This window comes from Vespa crabro, chromosome 9 (genome assembly GCF_910589235.1).
Source record: "Vespa crabro chromosome 9, iyVesCrab1.2, whole genome shotgun sequence".
Lineage (NCBI taxonomy): Eukaryota > Metazoa > Arthropoda > Insecta > Hymenoptera > Vespidae > Vespa > Vespa crabro.
The window spans coordinates 1,452,128-1,470,000 of NC_060963.1; the positions used below are offsets into that span (position 1 = coordinate 1,452,128).

At 36.7% G+C, this 17,873-nt stretch overlaps 1 protein-coding gene across 3 annotated transcripts in view; it reads left to right on the forward strand.

Annotated features, from left to right (window-relative positions):
* The first annotated feature begins 536 nt into the window (after nucleotides 1-536).
* LOC124426519 (paired box protein Pax-6-like) overlaps nucleotides 537-17,873 on the forward strand; it is a 20,638-nt gene continuing 3,301 nt past the window's right edge. For 2 of the 3 annotated variants that reach the window (XM_046968273.1, XM_046968276.1), the window contains exons 1-3: nucleotides 537-2,037; nucleotides 7,338-7,514; nucleotides 15,885-16,025. In XM_046968273.1, coding sequence (XP_046824229.1) covers nucleotides 1,368-2,037; nucleotides 7,338-7,514; nucleotides 15,885-16,025 — 988 coding nt within the window. In that variant the 5' untranslated portion in view covers nucleotides 537-1,367. The remainder of the gene's footprint in view (nucleotides 2,038-7,337; nucleotides 7,515-15,884; nucleotides 16,026-17,873) is intronic. The other variant, XM_046968275.1, reaches the window with a different exon arrangement.

Below are 17,873 nucleotides of genomic sequence, written 5' to 3' on the forward strand. Positions count from 1 at the left end.
GGAGGAAGAGGTTGTTGGGTGGTGGGCGCGCGCTTCGAATGGTTCGGACAATCCGCTTGAACCCAGCATAGCGTGAGCAGGTTGCTTGCTTCTTCTTAAAGAAGAGAGAGAGAGAGAGAGAGAGAGAGAGAGAGAGAGAGAGTGAGGGAGAGAAAAAGGATTATAGGAGAAGAGTAGTGGGGCGGTGAAAGGGAGGGAGGTGCTGGCTGGGCGTCGCGACGCTTTAAATCTCTCTCTCTCTCTCTCTCTCTCACTCTCTTTCTTCCTCTTTCTCCGTGAAGTAAAACGGTGGGGGTAAGGCCGCTCGGAGCGCGCGCTTCGAGCGAGTCCGAACGGAAGGCAATCTGCTCGAATCCGGCGGAGCGCGAGCAGCGTAGCTCGCGCTGTGTTTCCCTTCTCGCGTTGTGTACTGCTGCCGGTGGTGGTGGTGGTGGTGGTGGTGGTGGTGGTTGTAGTGGTGGTAAAGAGAAAGAGAGATAGAGAAGGAGAGACGAGAGAGGGATAGATTGATAGATAGGGAAGGAGAGAGAGAGAAAAGGAGGAGGGGTAGACCGTTGGGCGTCGCGACGCTTTAAATCTCGATCTCGCCTCGAACGAGTGGAGGGGAAGGTGGGGGTAAGGCTAGTCCGGGTTACGCTTCGAGCGAGTCCGAACGGAAGGCAATCTTCTTGAATCCGGCGGAGCGCGAAGAGGCTAACTCGTTGTGCCGGATTAAGAAAAAGAGAAGGAGTTATATTGTTGATTAATTTCTTATTATTATTGTTATTATTATTATTATTATTATTATTATTATTATTATTATTATTATTATTTGTTATTTCTTTGACATAAGAGAAAGGAATAATAAGAGATAAGAAAAGAAGAGGAGAGAAGAGAAGATTAAAGAAGAGAAGAAAGAAGGAATAGAGAAACTTGCAGCGATGGAAGACGATCGTAGGAGCTTACGTGATGTTGTGCTCGTGTCACGTTGAAGAGGAAGGCTCGCCTCGAGCGAGCTGCTATCCGACCTCGTCGTCGTCGTCTTACCGTTTTCGTCGATGTCGACGGCAACGAGGAGGAGGCAACGTGCCGCCGTCGCTACCGCCGACGGAAAGTAGGAGGAGGAGGAGGGGAAAGTGGTGGAGGTGGAGGAGGAGGAGGAGAAGGTAAAAGAGGATCCGATTGCGTTTTGCAGAGGTGCCTCCTTTGTGCCCGAAACGAGAGAGAGAGAGAGAGAGGGAGAGGGAGAAAGAGAAAGACGGATAGACAGACAGAGATATAGGAACGAGACAAGAAAGTGCGAGTGTGTGTTAAAGGAGGACGGAAGGCGAGGGAGGAGCCGGTGCACACAGCCGGTGGAGGGGGTCCAGCCGAGATCTCGTCTGGTGATGATGATCGGTGGTGGCGTCGCGAGCCCTCCTGGTACTGCCAAGTCGGTGGCTGCGATCGACGGCGAGATGGTGCAGGTCGAGGGCATTGGCAGTGGTAGTGTCAGTGGCAGTGCTAGTGGTAGTGGTAGCCCAGCGACCGCTTCTACGCGACTACCAAATAACACCAACGCCAACGGCAGTAGCAGCAATAATAATAATAATAATAATAATAATAATAATAATAATAATAATAATAATAATAATAATAATAATAATAATATTAATAATAATAATAATAATAATAATAATAGTACTAGTAATAATAATAGTAATAATAGTAATAACGCGAATCCGAATTCAAACGCGAGCAATAGCGGTGGCAACGGCAACAACGGGAGCAACAATAATGGCCAGGGCGGGGGGGACGTAAGTAGCAACAATAATAATAATGACGGACACGCGGTGCTGAATTGCAGCGGCGCCGGGAGCGCCGCAAGTGACAAGTTTTGCTGCCACGACGAGGACGTTCCCGTGAGCACGGCAGTAGCGCGACCTTGGGAACCACCCTCACCGACCTTCTCGCAGACGAGGTCGCATCTTCTTCAGGTTCATCCGACTCATCATCATCAACATCCGTCTGCTCATCCTCACCAACAAATGACCGTACCGCCGGCTTCCCTTATCGACGGTGAGTATTTTCTCATTCGCGTTTTATGAAAGTGTCAATGAAATTTTCAAATGTCGTTCTTTCCTTTCTCCCTGACAAGAGTCTTTTTTTTTTCTTTCTTCTTTTTCGTTCTTTTCGCCGGCTACCCATTCGCCCGTTCGAACGACACGCCTTCTAATCGTATACAAATGTTTACTGCGTTCATCTTTTGTCTACGAATGTGCGCACGAGTTTGAGAGATAAGACGGCGAGCGAATCGCAAATAAAAGAAGTTTAATTTCATTACGTACGTAATTATTATACGTCAGACTCAGGAGAGAGACCATTCGTCAATCATCCATTTATGCATTTCATTAATAAAACTTTTAAGAAAAGCAAAAGTCTACAGGGAACATTTAAATCCGAAGGTAACAGGAAAAGGCGTTCATCTTTGGCGCACCTGTAAAACACTTTTGTTTTTCTTTTTTTTTTTTTTTCTCCTTTCTCCCTCGAAAATTAGAGGATATAGAAAAGTATCGATGATTTTATCGATATAAAATTATAAACGAAGAATTAGATTCTTAACTATCCTGAAGCGAGTACTCACTCACTCACTCCACTCACTTTACTTAGTCCATGTGCGAACACGTTTTCCGAATGGAAGTACTTACTTAGATATTAACGTATCTGCAGGCATGATCGACGTCGAACCTTGGCAAACACGCATCCCCTATCCCCGAGCTATAATTAACGACGATTTAACCAATTAATTTTTTTACCTCCCCGGATGGGATCTCCTCCGTGATTTCTTCTCCGTTACACGCATCCTTCTTTTATCCGGATTTATTATGGATCGATTAGAGACGATTACTAAATAGTCGGCCGATCATTTATTCGACATTTTTCTTTCAATTTCATATCATTTCTACTAAATTAAATTATCAATCAAGGTTATAAAGGTTAACGAAATATTTTGTCGAAGAGTTAAAAATAAAAGAGATAAAGAAGTGACGATCCTCGAAATTCCTTTCGAACGAGTCATTCGAATTAAAGCTTCATTGTTTTCCATATTTTTCAACAGGAAAAAAATGCATTGTCTCGAGTCGCGTGTTAAACGAGCGTGACAAACGCGTTTCATGCTTTTCGAAGTTCAAAGTTACGGGAGAATATTTATTTGGTGGGGCTTTAGAAACGATAATTTTTTCCTTTCGTTAATTGGATTTTTGAGCCGAGGTGGTCTCTGTTATCTCAAGAGTGTACTCGTGCAAGGCAAATATTTATTCGACAATATGTACGTTCATGATTCCAACGAGCTAATTTTTTTCTCTTTAAAACGACTCACAAGTATAGTTAGTATAACTTAGTCTCGTTATCAAAGAATTTTCGTTATTTTTTGGATCGAGTCGATTGAGTCGTCGAACGTTTCGACGTACCCTTGCATGGACTCAACGAAGCGTATCACTCGAAACTGTCAGAAGAAAGAATCTCGTTCGAAAGTATCTTAGTATCGAAGAGAGTGTGATCAAATTTATGAACTCCGTTCTTTCTTTCTTTATCTCTCTATCCGTCTATCTGTCTATTTATCTCAAATGATTTCCAACAAATTCTTTCCAGATTTTACACTTGCAAGATCGAGCATAGGCTAGCCAAAGTCGTAGATACTCCTCGAGAATCATGGAGATAGATAGATAGATAGATAGAGAGAGAGAGAGAGAGAGAGAGAGAGAGAGAGAGTGATAACCGGTTTGAATGGGTTGCCGATGCTTTTCAAAAAGAGGAGCAGCGAAACGATCGATGGTCTCGAAGTACTTACTTATTACTGTACTTAGATAAAATCGTTTACGTAGCTCCATGATCTAATATTTTGCGATTCCCATGTCGTACTTCATTCGTCCGTTCGAGCCATATAGTCTGCCACGCCCTACCTCCGCGATCTATTTATCGACGAGGAATCTCTCGATATAGATTATTTTTCTATTTGACGTAAAAAGTTTATTCGTTACAATATACTTACTACCTATATTCTTTTACTCTTTTGTTCGTAACAAGATAGTCGAGAATATGATTTATAAAGATATATAAAAGATATATATATATATATATATATATATATATATATATACATATATCTAGGAGGTTGAAAAGTTTTCTACGAGAAGAAGCTTATCAGATCGCGCGCACGAGTGAACGCTAGGGATGCTGCGGGAAATTAGCGGACGCTTCGACGCTAATCTCTTCGGATCCGTCGCGTCCTTTGTACAACCTGTTCCCGAGCTGGAGCGCGCTTTGATCCTTCGTCGTTTGATTCAGGTAGCTGGCAGCTCGGATAACGAGAAGAGGAAACTTGTATATATACACGCACACAATATACACATTCACTTTGATTTTTTTTTTTCGATGGAAACAATTACGAAAGAGGAATCAGGGGTAATCCTTGTAAGGACATCGCATTTTGCATTTCTCAAGACGTTAATATATTTATCATATCTTTTCCTTTTTTCTTTTTTTTTTTTCCCCTTATTTTATATTCTTTTTTCTTTCGATACGACGAGATTCGTCCTTTCAGTTTCACTCTATCTATTCCGTCTATTGCTCTCTCTCTCTCTCTCTCGCTTCGCATTCACGATCGCTCTTTTCCATCAGCGATTTCGCACCCGCTCGAATACACCGGACTTCGTCCGAGAACTCGTTCAGAACCGGTTCCCGCGTCACTTCGAAGCAACGACGCGACGCATTTCTTTCAGTGCATCGGCTACTTTCGTTTTCACGACACCTTCGATCGCTTTGACACGAAATGAGCGCGGAATGCACGTCGAAAGGGCCTTCGGAAAGGAAGCGGTCTTTCTGTGTCTTTTTAACCAACCATCGGGCCATATGTATTCTCACAAACCTCTTTTACCTTCTCTTTATCGTCTGATCCATTTAAACGCGTCTAATAATTGTAAACAACGATAACCGAAATAGAATTTTTCTTTGATAATTTATATCTACTTATTTACCTATCTACCTATCTATCTATCTATCCACATATCTATCTATCTAATATCTATCTATCATCATATCTATCTATTCGTTGAATAAATTTTTAACGTAGAATCGCAAAAGAAAAGAGGAAGAAAAAAAAAAGAACAGATAGATATGCTTGATTTAATTTGATATAAGTAAAGGATTAACATTTGGTATCAAATGGTTAAACCCATAAGTAGTAACTATCTGGCAACATATTCCATAATACATGGTGGGTTCTTGCTCGATATTAAGATTAAGAGAAGTAATATTAAAAGAAAACCGGTACGTGCCATATATGATCCACCACGTGTAATAAGGGGTTTAAATTTATGTCGGAGAATATTATCCAATGTTTGCATTCCTACGAAGGGCCCCTTCATAAAAGTGCAAGGAGCATCGTTTATACGCTACGAAAGAATTTCGAAGTTCCTTTTATGATCCGTTCATCGCCGTCAATTACTTTATATGTAGATTTCTACGCTCGCGACTGTTATTACCAGGAGTGATTTTTTTTTCTCTCTTTTCTTTTTTTTTCTTTCTTTTTTCTTTTTTCCTTTTCTTTCGTCCGTTTGTTTCTTCCTTTTTCTGTCCTTCTTTATCACCTTCTTTTTTCTCACCATTTATTTTCTTTTTCTCCCCTTTTCCTTTTTGTCTCGACTTTGACTTTTTCCCTTTTTTTTAATTGCAATGTCTCGTCGAAAAAAGATCGCCATAGAAATGTCCGAGAAAAATCTTCGTTCTAAATAATGATAAGTAAAAAAAGTTTTTCACCCTGTCATATACTTTCGCGATGTCCTTATAGATAGGGTTGCTGCATTAGCCCGTCATTAGTTTTATCTTCGTGTACTAAAGATCGAGATTATATAGGCACGTTAAATCGTCGAACGTCGTATCGATTGAGAGAAAGACAGAAAGAAAGAAAGAAAGGAAGAGAGAGAGAGAGAGAGAGAGAGAGAGAGAGACTCGGAGAATATTCGATCGATCGATCGATCGATCGGTCGGTCGATCGATCGATCGATCGAATATTTTACACGTAAATGTCGTAGCTCGTCGTAATACATGAGAGACATAAATCAACTCTCGATCTCGTACGAGAGAAGAATGAATGGCACGGAAATAGAAAGGTAGAATTAATGTTATTGATTTTTAATCGATAAAGTATTGAGCCTTGCCCTATAAATTAATTCTTTGAAAAAGTTAGATAATATTCGATGAGAAGAACCAATTTAATCTTGAGAGACGAGAAGAAATTTTGAAAATAATCTTTTTTCGTTCATCGTCCTACGTCCTTGATCCTTCATTTCGATCGTCGATTTGGATATAGTAATCGCTTGTTACCATCCTTCTGCCGACACCTACAAACCGGATGCAAATGATTCTTAATGGCGAGCTCGCGTTAGATCATAAAATCGTTCGTTCTGCGATTCGCTCGTAAAGATTAGCCGCCTATAAAGTTTTAGATGAAGACCAGATTCTTCTTTATCTCCCTTTAGTATTTCCTCTTCTTGTTCGTTATCCTTCGAAAAATTACGAGCCGCTTCGCACCTAGGTACTTGATTAACCGATACACGTTGGACGCCACGTGTTAAGAAAAAGAAAGACAGATAGAGATAGAGATAGAGATAGGGAGAGAGAGAGAGAAAGAGAGAAAAGTTTTAGTAAGCCTGATCTCCGAGATCCCACATCTGCGATATAATATATAATACCAAGGGCGCTCAAGTAATTTCAATTAATTCACGATGATAATACGTCGACATTTTGCACCGTGACCTTCTTCCCTTCTTTTCAACGAGATGTTCATTGTTATCATAACGAAGCGTTCAAATCCGAGTAATTTTATCGGTAAAAAAGATTGATAGGTGAGAATGCTTATTTCGTTCTTGTTGAAGTACTTGTAATCGTATCAAAAAAAAAAATATGTACACACACACACACATATATATATATATATATATATATATATATATATATATATGCAAGGAAATCGTATCTGATTTTCTTAAATCAATTTCAAGGAATAAAACTATGATTGTTGTCGTTCTTTTATTTTTTTTTTTTTTTTGACCCTCGGAACACTCCAAACGCGAGACTATTTACTCGGGATCACGTTATAGTAGATAAATAATAGATACTTAGTCATCATTGTATCTGTATATTTTGCTCTCTCTCTCTTTCTCTCTTTATGGGTTTTTTTTGACCCTCCTTTTTTCTTTGTTTCTTTCTTTTCTTTTGTATTGTTTTTGTTTTTCTATTAATTCGTTCTCTCTATGATCTGTATCACATAACAACAGGAAACTTTTAAATGTTAATACTAATTGTCTCGTTGCCGTTAGGCGTAAGCTTGCAGAGCTGTACAGCGGGACCATTCGCGAGTGGTAATGGCGGTGGTGCATCGCGGCAACGTTTGCTCGAATTGTCCCATGGATTGGGTGCTCTTAGACATTACAACGATTTAGCCAATCACGTGTTATCCCTCAACCAACAGGGTGCTGTTGTCACGAAACTTTTAGGTGAGTCATTAGTAATTATAATCTAATTATAAAATATCTTTTTGTAGCTTTCAAAGTTAATTATAACGATTTGAGAGGAAAAATCGATAAGATAAGATATATGTATAGAGATTGATATTTTTCCAATTATAATAATTCCGATTTATCGTTAATTATTATTATTATTATTATTATTATTATTATTATTATTATTATTATTACTATTATTACTATTATTAGATATGTTTTATCATCGTCGAATCCAAAGGTAAAGTCTCTTCTATGGGTGTACACGTTCAAGGCTGGTAAATCCGATATAAACTCGGTGAAACTGGATAGGCAAGAAACTGGACGGGATTGTTGCACGATTCTCAAACGTTCCAGCGACGTTAAACGCTTGATTCTAAATATTCGATCTAATCGAACATCATCGCGGATTTATCCTATGAAAATTCGTAGAAATTATTTGGGCATATAAAGAAATACGGAATATAAAGAAGTTTCGTAGTAGTTTTGTTTTTTTTTCTTCTCTTTATTTATTTCTTTTCTTTTTTTTTTCTTTCTTTTTTTTTTTTTTTTTTCCATTTGGGACGTTGATCTTATCTTTTCTCTCGCTCTTAACGTAACTCGTAACTCTCCTATCTCGTAAATCACATTATTCGTATTGATTCGTATGATGATAAATAACTTTTTTTTTAAATATCCTATACCGTGCGTACTTATGATCATTCTCCGGTTGCTTTATACGACGTAAAAGAAGAAGAAGAAGAAGAAGAAGAAGAAAAAAAGAAAAAGAAAAAGAAAAAATAAAACAAAAGAGAAAAACAGAAACAAGAAAGAAAGAAACGAAAAATATTAACTATATTGATGGGTATAAACGAGATGCGAGGAAAGTTACGACGACGTAGCACCGGCATTTCGAACTCGTTAGCCGTCGAAGATTAGCCAGTAATGGCCGTTTCTTTTGCACGTTCAAGTCGATATACGGGCGAACGAGCATGAAGAATTCGTCAAGGATTACAACGATTGAGTTGTTCCCTTTGGTACATAAACATACTATTTTCGTAACACGATTTTTATGAAGAAAAGAAACATTCAAATTTTATTTCTTTTAGATACATACATACGTATAATATTTGTATATTTTATTTACTATCCATTCGTTTTAATCATGAAAATTATTACGAATTGAGATATCAAGTTTATTAATAATTTTATTTATTAATATTTATTAATCATATATATATATATATATATATATATATATACATTGCAAATTATAAAATTAATTTGTATGAGAAAGACGATTAGAATTCGATGGAAATTAGATACTAGGGAAATCTTATTTTATTTTTCTCATTTTTCTCATTTTCTTCTTCTTCTTTTTTTTTTTTTTTTCATTAAATACTAATCATATAATTGATTTTATCTTAATTAAACGTTTAATTAATATGAACGAAGTACGTCTCGTTGAAATTAATTTACTATCTATCAGATTTACGATACATAGGTCATCGTAATATTAATGAAACAATCTTGGCTCGATTAGTAGGAAGGAAGAACAGAAGAAAAAGTACAAAAAATAAAAGTAAAGAAAAGGAAGAAGAAAGTAGAAAGAAAGAAAGAAAGAAAGAAAGAAAGAGAAAAAGAATGAAAAAGGAAAAAGGTAGCCTCGAAGTAGTTTCAAATCCTACGCAAATACCATGTCCTCATAATTTTTCGCTCCTCCATTCGTTCGTTCGTTCGTTCGTTCGCTCGTTCGTTCAAGAGAAAGAAGGAAGCTGCTGTTAGGAGAACGATAAAGTTAGAGAGAATCAAGACTGGTAGCTTGAAAGAAGTATACAGAACGTTAGATGAATATATGTGTATATATATATATATATATATATATATATAAATACCAGTACGATGATTGGAAGGATGAGTGGTGGTTGTTGCAGGTGCGGTAAAATTCATGGAAAGTTCAAGTAAGATCGTGAAGATCTAAGAGATGAAGAAAGAGGAATAGAGATGGAGTAATAAAAATAAGAGAGGGAGAGAGAGAGAGAGAGAGAGAGAGAGAGAGAGAGAGAGAGGAAAAGGAACGAAAGGGAAGGGGGAAGGGAGTAAGAAAGATATCAAAAAACGATAAAAAACAAAAGAATGGAAAAAATAAAAATAAAGGGGCGAGAAAGATAGAGGGAGAGTGAGAGAGAGAGAGAGAGAGAGAGAGAAAGAGAGTATGAGTGGAACGCGCGTTGGTTTCTCTCTTTCTCGGTTGGCTTCCAGCTCGGTCCTCGTTAACTTTACGAGCCGCTCGTAAAAATACCGTTCTGCCTGTTCTCTCGGCTCGTCGGTAATGTCTTCATCTCGGGTGGATACGGACTCCTTAGGCGTCTCGAGGTGAATATAATGTACCATAATCGACCGGCCAATTACTTAACGGAGGCGAACAATTAATCCTGTTTGGTCCTCCGTTGCGATGGTTAGACCTCGGAGAAAAGGATTCTTTTCTGTCGGTCTCTCTCTCTCTCTCCCACTCTCTCTCTCTCTCTCTCTCTCTCTCTCTCTTTCTCTCTCTTTCTATCTCTCTTTCTTTCTGTCTTTCTTTCTACCCTTGGAATTAAGGATACGATTGAGATCTTTCTCTCGGATCGTGATCTTTCTTCGGACACGACGAATCCTTTGAATTCTGGAATTGGAACTGGCACGTTTTTCTACTTGGATTGTTAATTGTTGTTCGAATAATTGCGTTGGCATTATCGTTTGATGGGATCAATTTTTTTGTTTTCTTTTTTTTTTTGTTTTTTTTTTTTTTTTTTTTTTTTCCTGTTTCTATAATAACGACGACGACAACGACGAAGACGAATTATCGTTAAATGCTGATTTTTTTTCTTGTCTTTTCTTTTTCCCGCTTGTTAATTTTATCTTCGTTGTTGTATCCTCTCAAGAACAAATTTCCAAATAACTGATTTCGAATGAAATAATTTGGAAATTTGAAAAGGAATTCGTTTCGCGTGTGTATATGTGCGTCTTGTCTGTGTATTTGTGTGCGTGCGTGCGTGTGTTTGTCGACAAAACGATCTCGAAAATAACCGGGTCAGTTTCATTCGCATAATCGTCTTAAGTTAAGAAAGGATCGTCAACGATAAGGATCGCCGCCTTGGAGCGTGTCCTTTTGGCTACCGCGAGAGAAAGAAAGAGAAAGAGAAAGAAAGAGAAAGAGAAAGAGAAAGAGAGAGATCACGTAGGAGGCACGAAATTCTTCGGTAGCGGGAGTCTCAAAAAATCTTTCGAATCGACACGCGATGAAATTATTCCTTCGACTTATTCTCTTTCTATTCTCTTCTCTTCTCCTCTTTTCTATTTTATTCCATTCTATTATCTTCCTTTTCTATGTTGTGAAAAAATGAGAGCATGCGGCGAAAAGAAAAATGTTCGCATGACATAAATAATGGTAATAGTAATAATAATAATAATAATAGTAATAATAATAATAATAATAATAATAATAATAATAATCATTCTTGATTCCTTTTCCAATATATCTGTGCATACGTCTCTGTATATGTGTGTTTATCTATTTATTTGTGTGTGTGTGTGTGTGTGTGTATGCATTTAATGTGCTCTCTTGCTCTCTCTCTCTCTCTCCCCTCTTCTTTTTTTTCTTTTTTATTCTGTTTTAATCTCGTAAGTATTTTTTCGAGAAATCGAAATCCCCGACACTTTTCTATCTTTCTCTTTTCTCGTCTTTCTTCATTTCCCCTACTCCTACCCCCACCCCTTTCTCTTTTACCAACATTATAATTTTTCCCTACGATATAAAAATAACAATGAAAGACATTTTATCTACATTCCGGAATGCAAACGTGTTTCCACGTATTCGTTAAAATAAACAGTGAGATAAAATATCATTAAAAAAAAAAAAGAGAGAGAGAGAGAGAGAGAGTAAGAGAGGAGAAGAAGAAGGAAAAAAATCACATTTTACTATGGCATATATTTTCGTCAAGGAAAATCGATGAACGATAGGAAGAAGAAGGAGAAACAAAAATAAGGATATCGATGGGATATTCTCGTTTGTCGATTAGATTGTGAAATTGAATAAAAAAAAACAAAAAAAAAAAAGAAAAAAGAAAAAAAACTATAAAAAAGAAAAGTAAGAAAAAAAAAGAGAGATCCTCTTTGATCTTGGGCGTTGTTAATCTCGTAAAATTATCGAATCATGCGTGTCAATTCGGCGTGCCGTGCCGTGCCGTGCCGTGCCGTGCCGTGCCGTGTGCTGTTGTGCCATGCCGTGTGCTGTTGTGCTATGCCGTAAGCGTATAGTTCCTACCTTCTTTTCTTCCTTTACATCATTTCATCCTTTCAAAGTTCTAATCGTAAGGTATAAGCTAAATCTAAGTAGTAAGTAAATAACTAAGTACTCATCTATTTATTGAGGATTCGTGTTTGTTTCCGTGCGTTTCTAATGCAATTACGAGAGAACATTGTATACGTACATGCATAGATCGTATATTTCCTCTTAATACCGAAGAACGAGCGAAGAGCTTCGAGGACTCGTCGTTCAATTCTTATTTCGAATGAAACCACCTTTCCACGAATTGCTCGAAGCTATGTATATATGTCGATCGTCGATCGTTGTCCATTCTCATGCAATTGACAGCGACGCGGAATGATCGTCGCGGAATATCAGTCGCGTATAATTCAGTCTTTATTATTATTATTATTATTATTATTATTATTATTATTATTATTATTATTTCTTTCTTTCATTCTTTTTTTTTTCTTTTATCTCTTTTTATTAAAACGTACCTACCTACCTACCTACTTTACTTACTTACTTACTTACTTACTTACTTACTTACTTACTTCCTTTGAAAGCGTTGTGTCGGCTCACGCACGTGTAAGTACATTGCGCGTTACGTGTACCTACGTTAAAAGGGAGATAAAAGAAATAATAATAATATAAAAAGAAAAAAGAAAAAAAAAAAATATATATATATATAAAAGAAAATGAAAAAAGAAAATAACGCGAGGAAGGAAGGAAGGAAGGAAGGAAGGAAGGAGGAAAGAAAGAAAGAAAGAAAGGAAGGAAGAATAAGAGAATGAAGAAAAAAAAATATGAACAAAATCGCGAAAAAGAGAACTGAAAACTCGCGCGAACGAGCGAGCGCGCGCGAGCGAGAGAAAGAGAGAGAGAGAGAGAGAGGGATGGAGATAGTGGTGAAGAGGGAAGAAGAGAGGATGGAATTTGCTCGAGGCATGGATACCTATTAGGTGGGTACATCGTTTATACCAGGCACGCACTTCAGCCGTGGGAGCGCACGCGATATCCTACCGGCTTTAGCCATCATTATTGTTATTAATAATAGTACGTAACGACCGATAATTGCTCAAGTCTGCCTGCGCCTCTGCTTTCCATTACCTTGCCAGCTTCCCTTGCCTCGTCAGTTTCAGAAAGAGAAAGAAAGAGAGAGAGAGAGGGAATCTCTCTCTCTCTCTCTCTCTCTCTTTTTCGACTTTGACGCTCCTTTTGACGTTCGCAAATGCCAAGTGGTTAGGGTCAATGCTAATAGCCACGAAGCATCCTCACCACGTGCACGATCCATTTTCTTTTTCCCTTTCTTCATCCTTCTCCTTATACCTTCCCCCTGCCCTCCCGCCGCCCTTTTTTTCCTTATATCTCTTCTTTTCCTTCTTCTTCCTCTTCTTCCTCTTCTTCCTTCGTTCCTTCCTTATCTTTCTCTTTTTCTTTGCAAACTCAAACGAAAAGGAAAAAGAGAAAAAAACAAAGAAGAGAAAAAATGGAAAAAGGAAAAGAAAGAGAAAAATATAAGAGACGTTGGAGAAATCATTTTTATCCTTCGTCGAATAATGATAATATAGAATTCGTGATCCTAGAAAACGAATTGGGGTGTCGACATAAACGGGTTTAAGAACAGGTGCAAATCTGAAAATGTTGATGGCCTTCGTGAATGGCCAATACTTTTCATAAAAGCTAAACCTAAAAGAATTTCAAGTGCTCTGGCAATCAGAAGTAACAAGTATCATCTACCTCTATAACTACTTATCCTCGTTCGAGGTTTCGTGCTAAGTTACTCCCCGAAGAATCTCCTTCGGTTATGTATATCGTATTCTCTTACGGATTTTTTATTTCTACAAAATAAGTTCCTACGAGATGGATAGGTACATATACATATCTGTATATGTACGTATACAAGTATACATATACATATACATATCGTTCTTTTGACGATGATAGGGGATACCTTAATTTAAATTTTTCTGTATTATTCTTTTCCTTTTTTAAACCCTGTCAAATATTTTTCTTCTTCTTCTTCTTCTTCTTCTTCTTCCTCTTTTTCTTATTTTATTAACAATTATGGAACACACACACACACATATTTGTATGTACGTATAGATATATACATATATACTTGTACTTTAATTTGACTCGATTTACTTTGTGTCTTTTCATTTATTTTCGATTATTCATTAAATTAGAATAAATAATATGTATCTATCAATCTTATTTTATTTCTCTATCATCTGTCATACACAGTTTCGTTTCTCTCTCTCTCTCTCTCTCTCTCTCTCTCTCTCTCTCTCTCTCTCTGTCTCTCTTTTTCTTTCAGTTTCTCTTCAATTACAAAGGATAATTCTTAAACGCAATGGAAATATGATTAGTCTCTCTATATTAATCTTTCTCACCGTCTTCTTCTCTCTTTTTCATTGACTCAGTAGCAGTCGCGGGGTCTCTCGTGCGAAGGTTGCGAGCCCGAGGCTGCACGAGCACGCATTGGAAATGTTACACGTGCGCCTATTCTCAGATCTCATGTTGGATATAAAGTATACCTGATTATCGCGGGCTAGCGCACACTCGCGTTATATTCCTGCACGCGCGTTGTCATTCCTGAATCACAATGCGTTAGGTAAGCTAAGCTTCTAATGACTGCATCGTGAATTGAACTCAACTGGACATGCTTGGGATTAGTATACGATGTTGTGATCGTGTACTATATAGTTCTTAAGATTAAAACACAGATCCAAATATATATATATATATATATATATATATATATATATATATATATATATTTTTTTTTTTTTTATCAAACACTCGTAAGCAGGATTTTCTCGTTTTCTATGTTTGATTTTTGATCTTTGATTTTCATCATTATCATCATCTTTTTTCTTCTCCTTTTCTCCTTATCCTTATCATCATAATTCAATCTGATTATAGGAAGAAAACATTTTTTCCTATAATAGTTTTTTTTTTTCTTTTTCTTTTCGTATCTTTCAGTCGTTAAAATCAATAGTATTGTTTCTATAAAAAAAAAAAAAAAAAAAAAAAAAAAAAAAAAAAAAAAAAAAAAAAAAAAAAAAAAAAAAAAAAAGAAAAAAAAGAAAGGAAAGAGACTAAAGGGAATTTACTATCTATTTAATTTTTCTTTCTTTTCTTTTTTTTTCCCTTCCCCTTAACGAAAAAGAAAAAAAAACTTGTAATATCTATGTAAGAAAAATTATGAGAAAAATGAGGGATGTTAGTGAGGTATGTATATATATTCTCTTGTGTAAAATCAGCTGTCTTCTTGGCTGCTTTCGGGGGCGAACGTCATATGAATTATGTAAAAGCTCGGGGAGAGTCGTGAACGTTCACAGTATGCGGGCCAAACGGATTCGTGTTTTGTCACTTTGCCGAGTACGGTCTCTTAAATGACGAGAGGTTCTTATGCGATATGAATCGTGCCGCATATCTAGAAGGGTCTTGAAAAGAAACGAGAGAGAGAGAGAGAGAGAGAGAGAGAGAGAGAGAGAAAACGCAATGTAATTTAAATTAGTCGATGTAATTTCTATCTAGTTCCGTGTAATGACCATCGCCTTAATTTATGACTCAACGTAAACTTTGAAATTGATTAATCATCCTCGAGATTGTAGCCGAAGTATACCGTCGTTAATTCGTGTAATTAATTCGATAAAGCGTCATGGTGAACGATACCGAGTCACGAAGAGAAACGAAATCCTTGTTTCTGCTTTTCTCTCTCTCTCTCTCTCTCTCTCCTTTTTTTTCCTTTTCTTTTTTCCCCCTTTCCCCCACTGTGCTTTTTTCTGTCTCTCTCTGTCTCTCTCTCTCTCTCTCTCTGACCTTTCTTCTCTCTTTTTTCACTCCCCCCGCACTTTTTTGTTTCTTCTTTCCTCTTTTTTCTCTTTTTATCGTTTTATTTTCTTCCTTCCTTTCTTCCTTCCTTGCTTCATTTTCTTTTCTTTTCTTTTCTTTACTTTTCTTTACTTTTCTTTTCTTTTCTTTTCTTTTCTTTCTTTTTTCTCCAAGGTTCTCGAACGGAACTTGATTTGGCTATCTCAAAAGTGCTTATGGATAATCAATTCAGGAACGTTTCGTTCTGGTTTCAGGTACTCTACGTCCGCCAGGTCTGATCGGTGGAAGTAAACCAAAAGTTGCGACGCCTGCCGTAGTTGCTAAGATCGAGCAATACAAAAGAGAAAATCCAACGATATTCGCTTGGGAAATAAGAGAAAGACTAATATCCGAAGGTGAGTCATTTCAATTGTTATCTATCTATCGTTAATAGTTGATGATTAAATGGATTTTTCGAAAAAGTATAAGCAAAAGAAGAAGAAGAAGAAGAAGAAGAAGAAAAGGGAAGGGAAACACTTGTCTTGCATAATTTTGCATAGCATTTTTTCTTTCTTTTTTTTCTTAAAAGAAAAGAAGAAAATGAATATTTCATTGATTAATTCAATCGATCATCTTCATCATCATCATCATCATCATCGTGAACATTGTTATCCATTAATCTGGTCCTTTTCTTTTTCTTTTTCTTTTCTTCTAACGTGAACATTTCTAAACAAATAATTATTCATTATATAACAAGCCGATAATTAAATGCTTCGTACGAGGAGAGGAGGATAGATATTTCAAAAACAAAAAGAAAAAAAAAACGAACAAACAAACAAACAAACAAACAAAACCAAAATGGAAAAAGGGAAAGAATGAAAAAGAAAGAAGGAGAGAAAAAAGAAAAGAAAAGAAAAGGGGGTGGGGGGAAAAAAAATTCAGAAATCATCCAAATACCATTGAACGATGGAAAACGTTAAGCGATCGAAAACACACGTCCGACACACTTTCAACCAGGTCCGCCCATAGAAAAGCGAACTCCTTTTCTTCGTGGTTCGCATTTTTCTAGTCATTCTCAGCATTCTAAAGGAAGTTTCTCGCTCGTTTAAGCGCGTCCTCCGTCCAACATGGTTTTACAATGAGCGTGCGTAAGCCCCGCAACCAGTGATTAGAAGAAGGCGTACGAATGAGCAACGCGTGTATATACATACATAAGTTACAATCGGCCACGTAGAATTAAGAAACGCGTTTATACGACCTTGTAAACGAAACTTTGTTTTTACCACGGCACACTTAAACCATTCAAAGAGGTCCCCCGAACATTTACGTTACACCGAGATTAAACGTTGGTTAATCCCGTTCATGCAGAGAATATTTCGATTTTTTGTTTTCTTCTTTTGTTTGTTTTCTTTTTTTTTTCTTTTTTTTTTTTTCTTTCTTTCTTCGACCGACTCCCCGTCCTCTCGTCCTCCTGCCCCCTCCCACCAGTCTCGCTCCATCCTTCTCGAACCTATCATCGTTTCCTCATTTCACCCGTAAGATCTATTTTACATGAGAAAGATAGCTCGTAATGCCTCTTTTCGATGCCTTTTCTTTCTTCTTTTTTTCTTTTTTTGAAAAAAAGAAAAAAAAAAGAAAGAAAAAAGAGAATAACCACTTGCTAAAAGGTGAACGACTCAAAGGATTCGATTCTTTTAAGTGATTTTTTTTTCTTTTCCTTTCTTTTTTTCTTTTTTTTTTTTGCTTCTCTTTCTTTCCCTTTTTTTAACGTTTCATTCACAAGACCAAGAGTTCTTGGGAGGAAGTAACGCTTTAAAATAAACACCAGGGATATTTGAGAAGTTTTTCGCTTGAGATCGGAAACGATTGGCGAACGAACGCAAAAGGCATTCATTCGAATTCGAAGCTCAGATGATTCTATCTTATCACGAATCGATGTATATATAAATATAAGTTTTTATATATATATATATATATATATATATATATATATATATATATATATATATATGTTTCTTCTCGCTTCTTTAATTAATTCACCTTTTATGATCACACTTATTGATACGAATGACATGGATATCACATTAGAAATAAATTAATTATACGATTAATTTATATGCATAAATGGTAATGGCAGATTAATTTACGCAATCAATCGTTTCTCATTAAAATCATAGAAGAAGAGGAAGAAGAAGAACGAAAGAAAGAAAAAATAAAAAGAGAAAAATAAAAGAAGAGAAAAAATCGAAATGGAGAAAGTAACG